The 18733-nt window shown below is 43.2% G+C and overlaps 1 protein-coding gene across 1 annotated transcript in view; it reads right to left on the bottom strand.

Moving 5' to 3' along the window:
- atp2a3 (ATPase sarcoplasmic/endoplasmic reticulum Ca2+ transporting 3) overlaps positions 1–18733 on the bottom strand; it is a 251460-nt gene that overhangs the window by 167526 nt on the left and 65201 nt on the right. Inside the window, exon 4 of the mRNA XM_078548727.1 lies at positions 11920–12021. Within this exon, the coding sequence (XP_078404853.1) occupies positions 11920–12021 (102 nt within the window). The remainder of the gene's footprint in view (positions 1–11919; positions 12022–18733) is intronic.

Here is an 18733-nt window from a genome sequence, read left to right as displayed (position 1 = left end):
TGTCACACAAGTGTTAGGCAATGGCCATCTCCAACCAGCGAGAATCCTACCATCGCCCCTTGATGTTCAATGGCAGTACCATCACTGAATCCCCCACTATCAACATCCTGGGATTACCATTGACCAGAAACTGAATTGGGCTAGCCATATAAATGCTGTGGCTACAAGAGCAGGTCAGAGGCTAGGAATCGTGCAATGAGTAACTCACCTCTTGACTCCCCAAAGGCTGTCCATCATCTACAAGATACAAGACAGGAGTGTGATGGAATACTCCCCACTTGCCTGGATAAGTGCAACTCCCACACCGCTCAAGAAGCTCAACATCTTCCAGGATAAAGCAGCCCGCTTGATTGGCATCACATCCACAAACATTCACTCCCTCCACCACCGACGCACAGTGACAGCAGTGTGTACCATTTACAAGATGCACTGCAGGAATTCACCAAGATTCCTTCAACAGCACCTTCAAAATGACCACTACCATCTAGTAGGACAAGGGCAGCAGATGGATTGAAACAGCACCACCTGGAAGTTCCCCTCCAAGTCACTCACCATCCTGACTTGGAAATATATTGCTGTTCCTTCACTGTCGCTGGGTCAAAATCCTGGAACTCCCTTCCTAACAGCACAATGGGTGTACCTACACCACATGGACTGCAGCAGTACAAGAAGGCAGCTCATCACCACCTTCTCAAGGGCAACTAAGGATGGGCAATAAAATTGCTGGCCCAGCCAGCGAAGGCCATATCCCATGAATGAATACCAAAAAAAAGTCCAAATGGTCCATGCAAGTGTTTGTGCTCCATACCAGCCTCTTGCCACCCCTCTTCATACAAACCCTATCAGCATATCTTTCTATTCCTTTCTCCATCACGTGTTTATCTAGCTTCCCCCTTAAATGCATCCATGCTATTTACCTCAACTACTCCCCTTAATAACGATTTCCACATTCAAACCATTCTCTGGGTAAAGAAGTTAATCCCAAATTTTCCAGTGGCTTTATTGGCAAGTAATTTATATTTACATCTTGTTCATGTCAACTCTATCAAACACCTCCATAATTTGAAAGATCTTTATCTCAGTAACTCCTCAGCCATTTCTAGAGAAAAGAGCTGCATTGCATTCAGTCCTTCCTGATAGCTATAACCTCTTGCACCTTCTCCAGTGCCTCTATATCCTTTTGGTAACATGGAGATGTGCACAGTATTACTCCAAGCGCAGTCTAAGCAAGACTAGCACAACTTACCTTGTTTTCAATTCTATCCCTCTATAAATGAATCCCATGCTTTCTGTACTCTTTAAAAACCTCAATAATCTGCGCCACTACTTTAGCCTTCTGCTCCTCTACCCCGTTTAGACTCTGAATTTTCCAAGAAGCATGTGGCTTCCCCATTCTCCCTAATGATACGCACCATTCACACTTGGCTAGGTTGAAATTTATTTGCCAATTACACATGCATTCTGTAAGTTTATTTGTCTTCTTGTATTTTATAATAGTTCTCCTCAGTACGCCCAATCTGGTGTCATCTCCAAATTTTTTAATTCCTGAGTTTAAATCATTTATGTAAATTGTGAACAGCAGTCCTAACATCATTCCCTGAAGAACACACTTATTTTAAACACCTTGATTAGATCACTCTCAGCCTTCTAAACTGAAGGAATACAACAACATTTGAATTTGAAAGTGGTCCGATAAAGATAAAGTATACAGACCAGCTTTATACAAACCGGTCCTCGTAATTTAACCTTTTAAGTCCCAGTATTAACCTGGTGAATCTGTGCTGTAAGCTTCACAAGGCCAACATCCTATTTGATGTGTGGTATCCAGAGCTGAAAGCAGTATTCCTGATGGAATCAGATCAAGGCACTCTGCAACTTAAGAATAACTTGTTCCTTTGAGGTAAAGGCCAATGTTCCACTACCTATCTATTAGCTTCTTGTGACACCCAAATCATGAAACGTAAACCTCTTTGCCCTCCACAGTTCTTATGTTCTCATCATTAAGAAAATGCTCTGAACTTCCGATTGCTACAGTTTTGCTCACTCACTTAATCCGTCTGTGTCCCTTTGTAGCTTTCTGCTCCCATCTGCACCACTGGGTGAACCTCCCAACTTAGTATCATCTGCAAATGTGGATATTTAATTCTCCATCCCTTTATCCAAGTCCATATATAAGCTGAGGCCCCAGTATAGATCCCTGGAGAACACTGCTAGTCACATCCTGCCAATAACCTGCCAATAAGAGTGTATTCTCTTCATCCCTACCTCCCAAAAATGAGCAACCCACGTCACAAGGTTGCTTCCAATTTCATGCGCTTTCATTTTTGCTTGTAATCTCTGGTGAGATGTTCAAATGCCTTCTGGGAATGCATATAGATAACACTCCCTCAATTCATCATATAGTCTTGTCATGCAATTCAACTAGATTCCAGTAACTTCTTATGACTGATGTTAAACTGACAGGTCTGTAGCAACGTACCCTCTAATTATCTTTTGAGTGCACAGACAATTTGTTTCAGTGCATGAGCACGTGGTAAATGAAAGGGAACAGCTTGTGCGCAGTCCACACGGGGACTTTCAGGTCACTGCACATCCGCGCAGCTTAGAGAAAACATTGGCCTGTAGCTTTCTGATTTACCTCCCCCTCCCTTCTGAAATAATGGAATAACATTAGTGATTCTCCAATCTAAAGACACAATTTTTAAATTGAGTGTTCTGGAAAATTTTAACTAATATATCTGCAATTTCCCCTCGTTTTATTAATATCCTGAGGCGGAAACCATTAGGTCCTGGGCAGTTTTCTACCTAGTTCCAAAAGTTCCAAAATTTTCTCCAGTATCAGTTTTTTTAAGTTATATTAGTTCCAATAAATTCCTCCCCTTGATTTAATTTTCGGTTCCTCTGTATCTGTTTCTCCACTATGAAATTAGAAAGTACTCATTTAACAAATCTGCCATTTCCTTGCTGTCCATTATTGTCTCACCTTCATCTGTCTTTAATGGGGCCACATTTTCCCTTTACCACTTTCTTTCTCAAAGTATGACTCTATGACTCTATGTGTGTTGATAAAAACATTTTGCTGTTTTTTGCTGCAGGTTTTGCACTTTCATTTTTTGCTTTGTATACAGCATCCTTACAGCACAGGAGGTTGTCATTTGGCCCACTGTGTCTGCACTGGCTCTCCGAATGAGGAATTCACCTAGTCCCATTCCCTCACCTTCTCCCTATAACCCTGCACATTCTTCCTTTTCAAATAATAATCCAACCCTCTCTTGAATTCCACCATTGAACCTGCCTCCACCACACCCTCAGGCAGTGCACTCCAGATCTTAACCACTAGCTGTGTGAAAAAGTTTCTCCTCATGTTTCCATTGCTTCTTTTGACAATTACCTTAAATCTGATCCCTCTCATGCTTGGTCCTTCCACTACCTTTGTAGTTTTTTTTTAATAGCTCTCCCAGTCTGCAGGCTTTCCACTTTACTTGCTTGATACTGTCTCTTAGCCCACTCATTGGCCATGATTACTTAACTACACAAGTGCAGCTTTTGCCTTTTGGGAGAATGTCCTGGTATTGCATTGTAATAAAGAAATTTTCCAAAAAATACCTCCCATTGTTTACCTATTAAGAGTTCAGCCCAGTTTACTGCAGTCATTTAATTTCACATTTCCTCAAAGTTTGCCTTACTTAAATTTAAAACCTTGCACTGTGGCAAGCACTTGTCCTTCTCAAACCCAATATCAAATTCAAGTATATCATGATCAGTATTCACAATATGTTTATCATCAGCTTTTTTTAAACTAATTCTGCTCATCACTATATCTACTATAGCCTGTTCCGGGACACCCTGGTCCACTCCTCCATCACCGCCTACTCCTCAACTCCCACCTATGGCACCTCCCCATGCCCACGCAGAAGATGCAACACCTGCCCCTTCACTTCCTCTCTCCTCACCGTCCAAGGGCCCAAACACTCCTTTCAAGTGAAGCAGCATTTCACTTGCATTTCCCCTAACTTAGTCTACTGCATTCGTTGCTCCCAATGCGGTCTCCTCTACATTGGAGAGACCAAACGCAAACTGGGCGACCGCTTTGCAGAACACTTGCGATCTGTCCGCAAGAAAGACCCAAACCTCCCTGTCGCTTGCCATTTTAACACTCCACCCTGTTCTCTTGCCCACATGTCTGTCCTTGGCTTGCTGCATTGTTCCAGTGAAGCCCAACGCAAACTGGAGGAACAGCACCTCATCTTTCGACTAGGCACTTTACAGCCTTCCGGGCTGAATATTGAATTCAACAGCTTTAGATCTTAAACTCCCCCTCCCCACCCCGTTTCTTCCCCCTCCCCCTTTTTTTCAATAATTTATATAGATTCTTCTTTTCCCACCTATTTCCATTATTTTTAAATCTACAACTAATACTTTGTTAGTCTGTCCACCCCACCCCCACTAGAGCTGTACCTTGAGTGTCCTGCCATCCATTCTTAATTAGCACTTTTCTTAGATAATATCACCACCTTCAACACCTCTTTGATCCTTTTGTCTATGACATCTTTTGATTATCTGCTCCTGTCACTGCTTGCTTATCCCTACAACCACCCCACCCTCAACTTCTCTCTCCCCCCGCCCCCCACCTTAGACCAGCTTATATTTCACCTCTCTCCTAACTACACTTCAGTTCTGCCGAAGGGTCGTGAGGATTCGAAACGTCAACTGATTTCTTCTCCACCGATGCTGCCAGACCTGCTGAGTTTTTCCAGGTAATTCTGTTTTTGTTTTGGATTTCCAGCATCCGCAGTAGCTTTTAGCTTTTTGTTTTTAAGCCTGTTCCTTTGGCCATTCGAAAATATATTGTTCCAGTAAATTGGCTGAAATACACTGTGGAAATTCAGTCTTTACAAGCTGCTCTGTTTCTCCCATTTTATGTGAAAATTAAAATCATTATACCCAGATTATTTTTGCTACACGTTTCTCTGATCACTATATTTATATATCACCCCCAACCCTTGTACATCGCTACTGTCAGGAGGTCTGTGAACAACTCCCAGAGTCATGCATTGTTTGCTGTTGATTAAATCTACCCAGTGTTTCCACTGCTGACTCACTCTGATTGAAGTCCCTTCCAACTGCTCTAATTGTGTCTTTAATTACATTGTTATTCTTCATTTTCCAATACCCCTTCCTTTCTAAAGATCTTATAGGCTGGAATACTTAGCTCCCAGTCACTCCAGGGCTCTGTCTTGCCTACTGCATCATACCCTTCAAGCTGAATTTGTGCTTCTAATTCATTTGTTTTAACAAGGAATTTACAGCACAGAAACAGACCATTCAACCCAACTGCTCTGTGCTGGTGTTCATGCTCCACGTGAGTCCCCCCACCCCCACCCCCCCGCCCCCCCAAACCCAACCCACTTCATTTCATCTAACCTCATCTGTAACCTCATCCTTCAATTCCTTTCCCACTCATGTTTATCTAGCTTCCACATAAATGCTATTTTCCTCAATTACTCATTATGGTAGTGAGTTTCATGTTCTAATCACTCTGGGTAAAAAAAAATTTCCCCTGAACTCATCACTAGATTTATCATTACTGGACTATCTTATATTTATCGCCCCTAGTGCTATCGCACACTTGGTGACATCTGCTCCACATCTACCTAGCGAACCCCTTTGTAATTTTATAGATCTTTCTCAGGTCACCTCTTAGTCTCCAGTCTATCAATTTTTGCTGATAGTTATAACCTCTCAGTTCTGGTACTTTCCCTGTAAATCTTTTTTGTACCTTCTCCAAACCTCGAAATCCTCTTTGTTACAGAGACCAGAACTGTACCAAGTGTGATTGAACCAAGGTTTTTACATAAGTTTAACATAACAGGGGAATTTTAATCCTGCAGAAAAACAGGAGAGAGTCAAGGAGGTTAAATTCTTAAAAATGGGAAGCCTACATCCAGTTTAACCACGGGTTATAATATTTATAATATTTAAATCAGATGTTATAATATTTAAAATAGGCTGTGCGCCTCAGAATTTAGCAGCCATGTGGATATAACAGCTGCAAGGTCAGGTTTCCGAGTGCTCTGGAAACCCGGCAGCTAAAGGGTGGTGAAAACTGCCAGATCCAACAGGTAGCTGCCTTTTTCCCCAGCGCTCCCACCTGCTCCTTATGCCTCCCTCCCTGCACAATATCCCCCTCCCTCTGTCTCAGTCCCTGGCTTCAACTTTTTCGGCCTTCAGTGGCAGCCCTTCCCAGCCAACAGCCTCTCATACTGGCGAGATTCCTAGCTGGAAAATGGAGAAAAAAATATGCAAATGTGCTCCTGCCATCAAATTCTGCAAGACATCCGAAGTTCTCAGATTTCCAGGCTGCTGAAAGTCACTCCCACGCCTTCCCTAGGTGAGCCAACATCTCTGCTTTTGAATTCTATTCCTCCAGAAATAAACTCCTCTGGTGCTTTTATTGCACTTTTTATGGCTTTGCTGGCCGGAATTTTATGTCCCGTGGGTGGGCGCACACCCAACCTGAATGGGCGTAAGGTCACGCGAGATGATGTTGGGCAAGCGTCTCAACGTCATCACGCACTTGAGCGATACTTTGGTCGGTGGGCACGTGCAAAAGTCGGAAGAGCACTTGCCGACAATTAAGCAGGTAATTAAGCCCATTAACCGCCCAATTGTTAGCGATTTTTCATGGCCCGTCCAACCTTACGGTTGGCGGATGGGCCAATTGGCCAGGCGGGCTTTACATTTTTGATGGAACCTCATCCAAGGGCAGGATGAAATCTCCGTTAGGATTTAAAATTAAAATAAACACCTGGGGACTTTTTTTAAAAATGAGATCTGCCTTCAGGTGCTTGATTGTGCTGCATGGACTTTTTTTGCAGCATTTTTGTGCTTTCTTTCATTATTTGGAGGTCTGCAGCTTCCCTGAGGCAGGAGTCTGCCTTCAGGGAGCTCAGTGGAAACGCCCACCAGCACCCACGATGACGTCGACGCCCGCCCTCTTCCCTTTCTCAGGGCGCGTTTCACGCTGGCCGTTAATTGGCCAACCGTCATAAGATCGCACTCACAGCACGACCTCAGCCGGGAGCGAGATTTACAACTTCGGGCTTACCCCGATGGTAAAATTTAGGCCACTGTTTCTGATGACTCATATATCTGCACCCTCAATTCCCTTTGCACCTCTGAAGAATATGTGATCTCCTACCAGGATGCACCACTTCACATTTGTTTACATTGAAATTCAACAACAACTTGCATTTATATAGCACCTTTAACATAATAAAAAGGCCCAAGGTACTTCACAGGAGCATTATATAACAAGATACGACAACGAGCCACAAAAGGAGACATTAGGGAGTGTTAAGAGTGTCTTAAAAGGAGGAAAGAGAGGTAGAGAGATGGGTTGCTTTAGGGAGGAAATTTCAGGGCTTTGGACCTAGGCAGTTAAAGACGCAGCCATCAATGGTGGAGCAGTTCAAGTTAGGAATCCACAGATGGCTACAATTAAATGAATGCGGATATCTTGGATGGTTAGGGTTGGAGGAGTTTACAGAGCTAGGGAGGGGCAAAGCCATGAGGAGTTAGAAATATATCATTATTCCTTCACTGTTGCTGGGTCAACTCTCTCCCTAAGAGCACTGTTGGTGTTCTTCGCCACATGGACTGCAGCGGATCAAGAAGCTGGCTCATCCCCACCTTCTCAAGGGTAATTAGGTAGGGGGAACAAATGCTGGCCTCACCAACAACACTCGCCTCCCAAGAACAAATTTTAAAAATGTCTTGAGGTGACAAAAACATGGATGAGCTGAGGTAGGAGTAGAATCACACTCTGTTACAGTAGTGGAAATGGGAGGTCATGGTGATGGCACGGTCATCAGAAGCTCAGCTTGGAGTCAAATATTGCATCAAGGTTGTGAACTGTCTGGTTCAGCCTCAGGCAGCTGCCATGGAGAGGGATGAATTTGGTGGCTAGGGAATGGAGTTTTGGCATGGATCAAAGACTATGGCTTCAATCTTCCCAATATTTAATTGGGCAAGAATTTACAGAGAGTGGAGCAGTCACGAAAGGCAGTGCTAAGGTAGAGCTGGGGGCCGTCAGCGTTCATCTGAAAAGTGACATGCTTTTGGATAATGTAAAAAACATATAGATGGGAAATAGGAAGGGGCCAAAAGATAACAGATGTAGCTGCATGAATGAGAAGAGAAGCCATCTCCCTCCCTATGTCATTGGTTCTAATAGAGAACACAACTAGTTCTCCCTTTCCAAGTTTCTTTGAAGCCAATTTTAAGATATTCCTTACCCTAGCACCAGGTAAGTGATGCTAATTATATTGTAACTAACTATTTTATTGCATTCGGGCGGTGGGCATTAACTGGGGATTCACATGTGATCCTATATGTAAAAGGAGACTGAAACTGTGGTTGGATTAGGAGGTACATGCTTGTAATGTGTATCTCTGAAAAGAAAAACTCATAAATAAAAGTGTGTAAAGATTAATCTGCAGTTCTATCCTTCACCACCTAGGGCTTTCTAGATTGGAACAGACAACAGACACATTCCTGGACCCTGAACTCCAAAGTGCTTTGGCCATCACTTTCACAGCCTTTTTCATTGTTCTCACGGGGAACAAGTTACACTGTATCTGTTGGATAGGACCAGATTCTATGGCTCCTCCTTCCCTTCCTCTACTCAGCTTCCTTTAATGTGTTGACAGTCAGTCAGTCACACACTCCTCTTCCTTAATCAGTCTACGTGCTATGAGCATGCTCTAGAGTAAACCATCCAGCTGGTATTTGTCCCTCTCACGTGTGTGTTGGAGTATCCTTGACTCAGGCTCCAGCTCCAGCTCAACAACTCTGAGATAGAGTAACTCTAGAAAGAGGCATTTGCAAAGTTGTGTTTTATCTGGGACAGTTCTATTATCCACCAATACTGCTGTCCAGGCACTCTTCCTATGCTACCATTACCACCAATTCTATATTTTTTAATTGCAAATACAGTATTTAATTATCTCCAGCGCTAACTGATTTTAATGGTAAAATAGTCACTTCTATGCTCAGTTTAGTACATTTAGCCTATTACTTCTATTTACATCATTCCTTCTCAATAGCTTCACATAATGTCTCAGTAAGGTCCTCCTCAGATTCATTTCATTGTAATATAACCAAAATGTACCCAGTCTCTCAACACAACACTCCAGGCATCATCATGGATTTTACAGTGGGGGCAAAAAAAAAATCACATGTGTTCTGATCCTCGCTCCGTAGAACTACAATAATACCTACTTACTTCTAAATGGTAAGCTTCTTGTAATGAATAATCTAGTAAATACATAATATTGCAGAGTACACAAAGTCAGACAGAATGGAAAAAAGAGGAGGGCTAGCCCTGATAATATAGGATCTCATAAGGACAGCATTGAGAAAGGATCTGGTGGGAGTAGTTCATTAGTTCATAAAATGCTTTCATGATAGTTTTGTGGAGCTATATGTTGTGGAAACAACTAGGGAAAAAGCCATTTTAGATCTAGTATTGTGCAATGAGGCAGGTTTAATTAGTAATGTCATAGTAAAAGATCCTCTGGGAAAAAGTGATCATAACACAATTGAATTCCATATCAAGCTTGAAAGTATACTTCAGTCCCAATTGAGAATCTTAAACTACAACAAAGCCAATTACAAAGGTATGAGGCTAGCTAAGGTTGATTGGGTAAATAGACTACAATTTATGGCGATAAATGAACAGCAGGAAACATTTAAAGAAACAATCAAAATGTTCAACGAATATAAATTCCATTAAAAAAACAAAACCTCAGAATGAAAGAAGTGGCTTACTAAGAAGGCTAAGGGTAATATTAGTTTAAAAGAAGAGGCTTATAATGATGTAAAGAGTAGGAGTAAGCCTAAGGTTTGGCAGTGTTTTAGAAACCAGCAAAGAGTCACCAAAAAGTTGACAAAATGGGAAAAAATAGAATGAGATTAAACTAACCCAGGATATAAAAAGATTGTAAGAGCTTTAACAAGTTTATAAAAAGGAGGAGGGTAGCTAAAATAAATATTGGTCCCTTAGAGGCAGAGACAGGGGAAATTTTAGAGGGAATGAGGAAATGGCAGAGACTTTGAACAAATATTTTGTATCTGTCTTGACAGTTGAAGACACAAATTACATTAGCAGACATAGAGGATAACCAAGGGGCTGATAAGAATGAGGAACTTAAGGTAATTAATATCACAGAGAAAAAGTATTGGAGTAACTTGAGGGACTAAATTCTGACAAATCCCCAGGACCAGATGGATATGTCTCAGGGTTCTAAAAGAAATAGCTGCAGAGATAGTGATTGGTTATGATTTTCCAACATTTCTTAAATTCTAGAACATTCCCAGCAGATTGGATATTAAATGTAACACTGATATTCACGAAAGGAGGGAAGAGAGAAAACGGTGAACGACAGATGCTGCCTGACCTGCTGAGTAATTCCAGTATTTTCTGTTCTTATTTCATATTTCCAGCATCTAAAACAGTTTGCCTTTGTATATGATGAGACTTGCTGTACCCTTGAGGTAACTTCATTGAATTATGTACTTGAACCCCTAAATTATCACCCGCTCTGTGCTTCCTTTGTAGACAGTTTTCAAATTATCCTTTCAGTCAAAATGTACAACCTCACATTTCATGTTTAGCTACATGTGCTGTATTACATTCACTTTACATTTAACCATTTCTGAAATGTTTTGATTTCTTAATTTACAAATTGCTACAGCTCCTGGTATAATGCCAGTAGAAAAGTTAAATAAGCTTTCTCTGATTCCCAAATCCAAAGTATTTGCTAGAATGCAAAAAGTTGGGGACCCAGCACTGCTCCCTTGGGAATATCATTCATCACTGTCTGCTAACACAAAACATCTTTTATCCCAGCCTTCTCTCTCTCTCCTATCTCCAGAGCCATTTCATTTCCATGCCACATTATCTCCAATTTCATAGGTCTCAATTTTAATTAAAACATTTATAGATTCTGATAATAGAATGTATTGCAGTAACCAGATTCCCAGAATCGAAAAGCCATCAGTTGGATTAGATTGGCCACAATTAAATCCTTGAAGCAAATGCCACAGGTTGATGTTCTCACAGGAGAGAAGTTTAGTAAATAGAAACAGCCTAGAAGGAAAATTCGAGGCATCCATCTAGGCCAGACAGATCCAGCCCACTGACAGAGAGAGAAGGACATGCATCCTTCCAAATTTCTCAAAGTTCAATGATTTGATTTCACTAAAAATCCACTGCCAAATGTATTCATGAGAGCAAATTATTCCAACTTTTTATACACAACCTTTCCCAAAACTCTCAAGATTTAAACGAGTGAAAATATCCTACGAACAGCAGAAGTGAGTCATAAAACATGCATTCTTAAACTCACAGCTCATTTTGACATCAACTACTTATTTCAAAAGATAGGACACTAGCCACGTGGAGTTGTTTTGCAGATATTAAAGTTGGCTGTTCTTTTGGAATCAGCTTAAAAATTGTTCATTTGATCAAAAAGAGCTGCCCCGTGTGTAAATGCAGAGTGTGATGCGGTAGTGAGCCACTGAAGGTAAGAGTGGTCCCAGCTTTGAGTTCCGGCTTGTGCTTTGCTGAGATGATCTCAGGTTGCAATGACTGTGCTACAATTGGCCTCAGTGGTCCCAGACTAGATTGTCGGGTCAGGATGGGGTACGGGAGGATTCCTGCTCTTCATTGTTGCTGGATAATACTCGTATGTGTGAATCTAGTGAGGATGGTCGTGGTGCTCTAGTTCAGACTGGATGGTTTACTGTCTACTGAATCGTAGCATGAGCCGACCGCTTAGTGAGAGAAGGAGTCAAAATTGGAGGGGGGTATCAGAGGTAAGAGGGCTGAAAAACATCATACTATTGAGTTCTTACCTGCCACACACCAACCAGTGCATTCACAATCAGAATCAGAAGGATCACAAAGGGTTCCACAAAAGCAGTGACAGTTTCTTCATCCTCAAACCAAGCCAGAACCTAAAATACAAAAGGAAAAGTCATGAGCCTAAATACTTCAGGATCAACATCAGCCATGTTATTGGCACAAACCAACACAAAAGCAAATTCATTCTGAGGGTTTTCTCTGATCAGGTACTGAAGATTCTCGAGTTGAAACTGGCCTTTGCCAACACAAATTTAAATCAGGTGGAGCACAAATGAATACAAAAGCAAAATACAGCAGATGCTGGAAATCTGAAATAAAAACAGAAAATGCTGGAAAAACTCAGCAGGTCTGTGGAGTGCAAATGGAGCTGTGGTTTCACCAGCATTCCTGTCCCCTCCTGCCCCATCCCCACCACCACCCCTGGCAGAACCAATCCCCCGCAGCTCCACTCCCCCAGCAGCTCAAGCCGCACCCACCCCCCGCCACACCCCCCACCAATCCCCAGCAGCCCTGCTCCGCACTCCCCAGCTACTCCATTCACACTCCTCCATGCAGCAGCCCCATCTCCACACCACCCCCCAACAGCCCTGTTCCCCATTCTCCAGCAGGCCAGGCAGCCCCATCCCCAATCCCCCCAGCAGCCCTGCTCCCCACCCCCCCAGGCAACCACCCCACTCCGAGCAGCCGCCCCCCCACCCCCCAGTAACCGTCCTCACTCTCTGAGTGAAGGACAATTTCACACCCTCAGAATAGTGGTTATTGAGATTTCCAACCTGTGGCTATATTCATTTTATTATGAGTTATAACTCTCCATTATAGCAATCCACTCCGGTTCACATGAAACCTTCCCAGTTTTACAACCTCTAGGTGTTGTCTGGGTCCTTCTTCAGATGGTTGACTACAGGGTAACAGACTATAATCAACACTCTGAAATGCTCATGGGGTGCCTTCGCTGCCCATCCCTTTGGTATTATACCCATTGCTTTGACAATTATGCCAGTCTAGCCAAAATAAATTTGGGAGAACAGAAAACACGAAACAAAAACTCCACAAAGTGTGTCTGAGGGAAACGGTTTGGCCCACTATCCTACAACATTCAATCCACAGAAAGAAGTAATAAAGACAGAAAATTGTGGAAATACTCAGCCAGTCAGGCAGCATCTGTGGAGGGAGTCGCAGTGTTAACATTTCAGGCTGATGGCCTTTCGTCAGAACTGGTTCCAATGGTAGGTCATTGACCAGGAACTTTAACCATTCTTCTCTCCACAGATGATGTCTCATTTGTTGAATATTTTCCAGCATTTTCTGTCTTTATTTCAAACTTTCAGAGTCTGCAATATTTTGTTTTTGTTACAGATATAAGTGCTTATTTTAGAAAATCAAATGACAACACACGCCATACCTTATGAAAAAAGGTTGAACAGGTTGGGCCTAAACCCATTGGAATTTAGAAGAATGAGAGGTGATCTTATTGAAACATATAAGATCCTGAGGGGATTTTACAGGGGAGATAGCCAGGATGATGTTTCCACTTGTGGGAGAGACTAGAACCAGGGGATACAGTTTAAGATTAAGAGGTCTACCATTTAAAGACAGAGATGGGGAGAAATTCTTTTCTCTCAGAGGGTTGTTAGTCTGTGGAATTCTCTTCCTTGGAAAGCAGTGGAGGCTGGGTCATTGAATTTATTCAAGGCTAAGTTAGGCAGATTTTTGTTAGACAAGGAGTCAACGGTTATGGGGAGGCAGACAGCAAAGTGGAGTTGGGACCACACCAGATCAGCCATGATCTTATAGAATGGCAGAGCAGGCTTGAAGGGCTGAATGGTCTACTCCTGCTCCCAAGTCCTATGTTCCTATTATTGCTTGAACTGTTTTTCTCAACATTACTAGGCTAATGTTGGGATTGGTGTAAACTATTCCCTTTATTTATTCATCATTCTAGTCCCCCTTTTGTATCTGGTGGCCTTTTTTTCATTGTATAAATACAAGACACTCAGCTTCATCCTTATTAGGAATAGCTGAACTCTGACAGAGGAAGTAGCGAATAGCAGTTACTCTGGGTTCTGAATATTCTACTAGAAAGTGTCACAATAATGATGCTATTGGATACGGCAGATTCTGATGCCAGTCCGAATGCCAGAGTCAGTCACTACCTGCGATTTCTGCTATGTGTAAAATTAAGATGAGGGACAGAGTTTAGCAACCATCACAGGCAAAAATGGCATTCACATTTGTTGAAAATTTGCAATATATACCTCAGGCTCCTTAGAATTCGCACTACCTTGTAAGTAAGTTACAGGAAAATGATACACACACCTTGTACACTGAGAAGGTGCCATGCCGAAATGTCACCACCTCAACCCCCATAAAAAGGTGTCGCACCAATATTCCTCAAGCAGGGGTTCCCAAATTGTGGGTCACAACCCTTAGTGGGATCACAGGGCAAGGCTTCGGGATCACGAGTTCTGAGGCAGCAATGTGCCAGGGGTGCTTGGACTGAGTTTTGACAGCTGTGAGGCTAAATGTTCAGTGTTTTATTCTGTTAGTGGGCATAGCTTAATCATTTGTTATCTGAGGCCTGATTGCTGCTATAATCAGAGCCTAGAGAAAGGTGAGTTTTAAGGACAAACCCCCTCCCCTACTCACCAACTCAACCCCCCCTCCCTCACTCAACAATTTTCTGCCCACACCACCTCCCTCCAATTTTCACTCTGGGCCACATGAACTCAAGCATTAAAATGGGGTCACATTGGGAAAAGCAGTCTTACAGCAAGGTACCACTCCAATAGCTGCCCCCACAACCCCCCACCCCCCCGCCCACCCCACTGTGGAAAGACGACCATGTTGCAACCAAAATGACAATGGAAACCCAACCCAAATACATTAATGAATTTAACCCCAGGACTTTGGTTAGATCGCTTCCATAAGCTGGGCAGAAGTTTTGCTCCTAGCCTCCTATAAGGCAGCTTCAGGCTTGTATCAACTTCTTCCTGGCAAGCAGAAAGATGAAGGAGCAAAGATGCAAAGTAGGTTGTTCTCTTCCATATCCGTCCACCCATCAACTCTGTATTCTCTACTCTCCCAATGTTTTTTTTTATTATTCTTAGGATGTAAGCATTGCTAATGAGGCCAGCATTTTTTACATTCAACCCTAACTGCCATTCAGAAACTGGTGGTGAGCTGCCTTCTTGAATCCATGTGGTATAGCTACACCCACAGTGTGGTTAGAGATTCTGACCCAGCAACAGTGAAGATGGTGTGTGGTTTGGAGGGGAACTTCCAGGTGGTGGTGTTCCCATGTATCTGCTGCCCTTGTCCTTCTAGATGGTAGAGGTCGCGGGTTTGGAAGGTGCTAAGGAACATTGGTGAGATGCTGCACTGCATCTTGTAGATAGTACACACTGCTGCCACTGTGTGTCAGTAGTGGAGGGAGTGAATGGTGAAGATGGTTCATGGGGGCTTTGTTTTGTATGGTGTTGAGCTTGAGTATTGTTGGAGCTGCACTCATCCAGGCCAGTGGAGGGTATTCCATCACACTCCTAATTAGTGCCTTGTAGATGGTGGACAGACTTTGGGGAGTCAGGAGGTGAGTTACGCGCTGCAGAATTCCCAGTCTCTGACCTGTTTCTGTAATCACAGTATTTATATAGCTGGTGGAGTTAAGTTTTTTTGTCAATAGTAACCCCACAGTGCTCAGGTGTTTACTCATCAATTAGAAGTGAGAAGTGTTGAAAAAAGCACATCACTATCTCTATACAATATTGAACCATATTGTTGTTGCTGTTAACACACAATAACTCTTCTCAGAACAAAATTTATTTGTGACCAAGCTTGGTTTTGTGGTGTGTGTGAAGGGCAGGGAGGCAGTGGGATGTACCTCTCTGCCATTTTTAGTAATACAATGGCTGAGAGATCACAATACAGTCACTCAACCTATGTGAGACTAGCTGGGATGGAGATACATTAGATTAATTCTTCAATGAAGAAATATTGTACAATTAAAAAAGAACTAGGTAAAAATATACTTTATTCATAAATTATCTTCAATCACATTCAAAACCATCTCAAAAACAACACCACAAGGGTACAATCCAGGTTAAACTTTTACAAAATGTATCACCAGGTGCATCAGTACAAACAATATTACAGTCATTTACAGCCTTTCATTTTGATCTGTACAGCCCGAGGGGCTCTAAACAGTTCCCAGTCTCTCGGTGCGCTGTGGTAGAAAGGTATTAAAAAAGAACTAGGTGCATAATTCACTCATTTTAAAAAGTTAAAGTTACACTGTTTGTTGTAACTCAGCTCCCACTGACCACATCACTGTTTTACACTTATTAGTTTATGTCCTTTTTTATTAAAATGAGTTTTACTTCATCCACGTGTCACAAGCTGCACACATGGCTCTCAAAAGTTCCATTTACTGAATATTTCAGTCCGTGCAGTACAAGGACGCTAAAAAGAAATAGTCTCCTGGTTATGGAATTAATGCTAATATCCAAATTTAAACCAATGTAGAAGTGAGCCAGAACAGCACAAATACCCTTACACACTGAGGTTCATGGTACGGATACCAAAAACTTTATGTACAGCACTAATTCTTTCAGTATGCCTGGATATGTCACGAGTCATTAAACAGCCTGCCTTCTCAGGTGGATGTGAAAGGTCCCATGGCACTATTCAAGGAAGTACAGGAAATTCTTCCGGTGTCCCAGCCAACATTCCTCTCAAATAACACCAGCAGAAGTAGATTAGCTGGTCATTCACGTTACTGTTGTCTGTAGGATTTTGCTGCTCAGAACGCTCTATGTTTGGCCAAGTAGCAATACTTACAAAAGTAATTCATTCCATGAAGTGCTCGAGAAGCAACTAACTAATGGTAATTAATGATGATATATCTTTCCTTCCCTTTGTTAGCTGGTTAATTTAACATTACAAAGGAGGAAAAAGGTGTGAATTCTGTGATGAGTGGATCATCATCCAGAGGTTCCTAAACATGGGAGGCATGGTGAGATGATTCCAGCAGTAGTGGGAGACAGGCGTGGTGGGGAGGAGAAAGCTCTGTGGTTGGTGCATAGCATGACGTTCACAGAATCTCACAGTGCAGAAGAAGCCCTTCGGCCCATTGAGTCTGCACCAACACGTGAGAAACACCTGACCTACCTACCTAATCTCATTTACCAGCACTTGGCCCATAGCCTTGAATGTTATGACGTGCCAAGTGCTCATCCAGGTACTTTTTAAAGGATACGAGGCAACCCGCCTCCACCACCCTCCCAGGCAGCGCATTCCAGACCATCACCACCCTCTGGGTAAAAAGGTTTTTCATCACATTCCCCCCTAAACCTCCTGCCCCTCACCTTGAACTTGTGTCCCCTCGTGACTGACCCTTCAACTAAGGGGAATAGCTGCTCCCTATCCACCCTGTCCATGCCCCTCATAATCTTGTACACCTTGATCAGGTCGCCCCTCAGTCTTCTCTGCTCCAACGAAAACAACCCAAGTCTATCCAACCTCTCTTCATAACTTAAATGTTTCATCCCAGGCAACATCCTGGTGAATCTCCTCTGCACCCCCTCCAGTGCAATCACATCCTTCCTATAATGTGGAGACCAGAACTGCACACAGTACTCCAGCTGTGGCCTCACCAAGGTTCTATACAACTCCAACATGACCTCCCTACTTTTGTAATCTATGCCTCGATTGATAAAGGCAAGTGTCCCATATGGCTTTTTCACCACCCCACTAACATGCCCCTCCGCCTTCAGAGATCTATGGACACACACGCCAAGGTCCCTTTGTTCCTCAGAACTTCCTAGTGTCATGCCATTCATTGAATACTTGTCAAATTACTCCTTCCAAAGTGTATCACCTCACACTGTTGCTAGACATAATGGGTTGAATTTCCCCAGGCTGATGGAGGCAGGTTCGGGGGCAGGGAAATTGTTATCCTGCCCTCTTCGACTTTCTCAGAGGTACCTTGGAGCTGGCAGTCACGAACCTTCGTTGCCGAGGCGGAAAGCCATATGAAGAGCTTAACTCAATTAGGAGCGATCTTGCACATGGATTCACTGTCTCAGCAGCAAAGGAGTTCCACACTCTGTCTGGAACCCAGCAGGTTGGAGAAGGTGATTACACATTGGGAAGAACCTCCTCAGTGAAACTGACAACCTGGGAAGGCTTTAATCAATTACACTGAAGAGCTTCAGCCACATCCAGGTGAGAGGCTGATGTTCAAAGTGCTTCTTCTCTCAAAGAGAGCTTTCACTGCTTGACAGGGGATTGTCAACTGCTTAGAAGACACCCCACCTGTCCAGCACATCACTCACTTCCAGCTGCACTTCCCTGCTGTCAGCCTTCACCATGGGGTGGGAGCAGTTTATGCAGCTCCACCTTCCAGCTCTGCTGAGTATCAAGGGGGAGCTCACCACTGCCAACAGCTCCAACAGCAGCACCAGCTGCCTTCTCCTCAGGACAGAGGGATTGGACACCAAGAGCCAGCTAGGAAGAGGTGACAGCCCCGACACAGGGTCTACAGGCAGAGGATAACCCTTCTCGACACATCTGAGTACCAGTGTCTCAGGAGGCTCTCCCAGTAGGTCACTGCTGACATCTGCAGCCTCCTTCCCAGTGGAGCAGGTGGACACCCATTGCCAATGGCCAACAAGATGGCTGTCACTGGAGGCCAAGCCACCAGCCTTCCAACCACACCATAACTCTGCCTCTCACCAGGTTGGGCGCATGCTCACTTCTCCTGCAAGGGGTGAAAGCAGGAAGGGTTGCATATTCATAATGGCTTGTGTG

Source organism: Cetorhinus maximus, chromosome 9, assembly GCF_964194155.1.
Source record: "Cetorhinus maximus chromosome 9, sCetMax3.hap1.1, whole genome shotgun sequence".
Lineage (NCBI taxonomy): Eukaryota > Metazoa > Chordata > Chondrichthyes > Lamniformes > Cetorhinidae > Cetorhinus > Cetorhinus maximus.
Note: the sequence above shows the minus strand (reverse complement) of the source record. Positions and strands in the feature narration are given on the sequence as shown.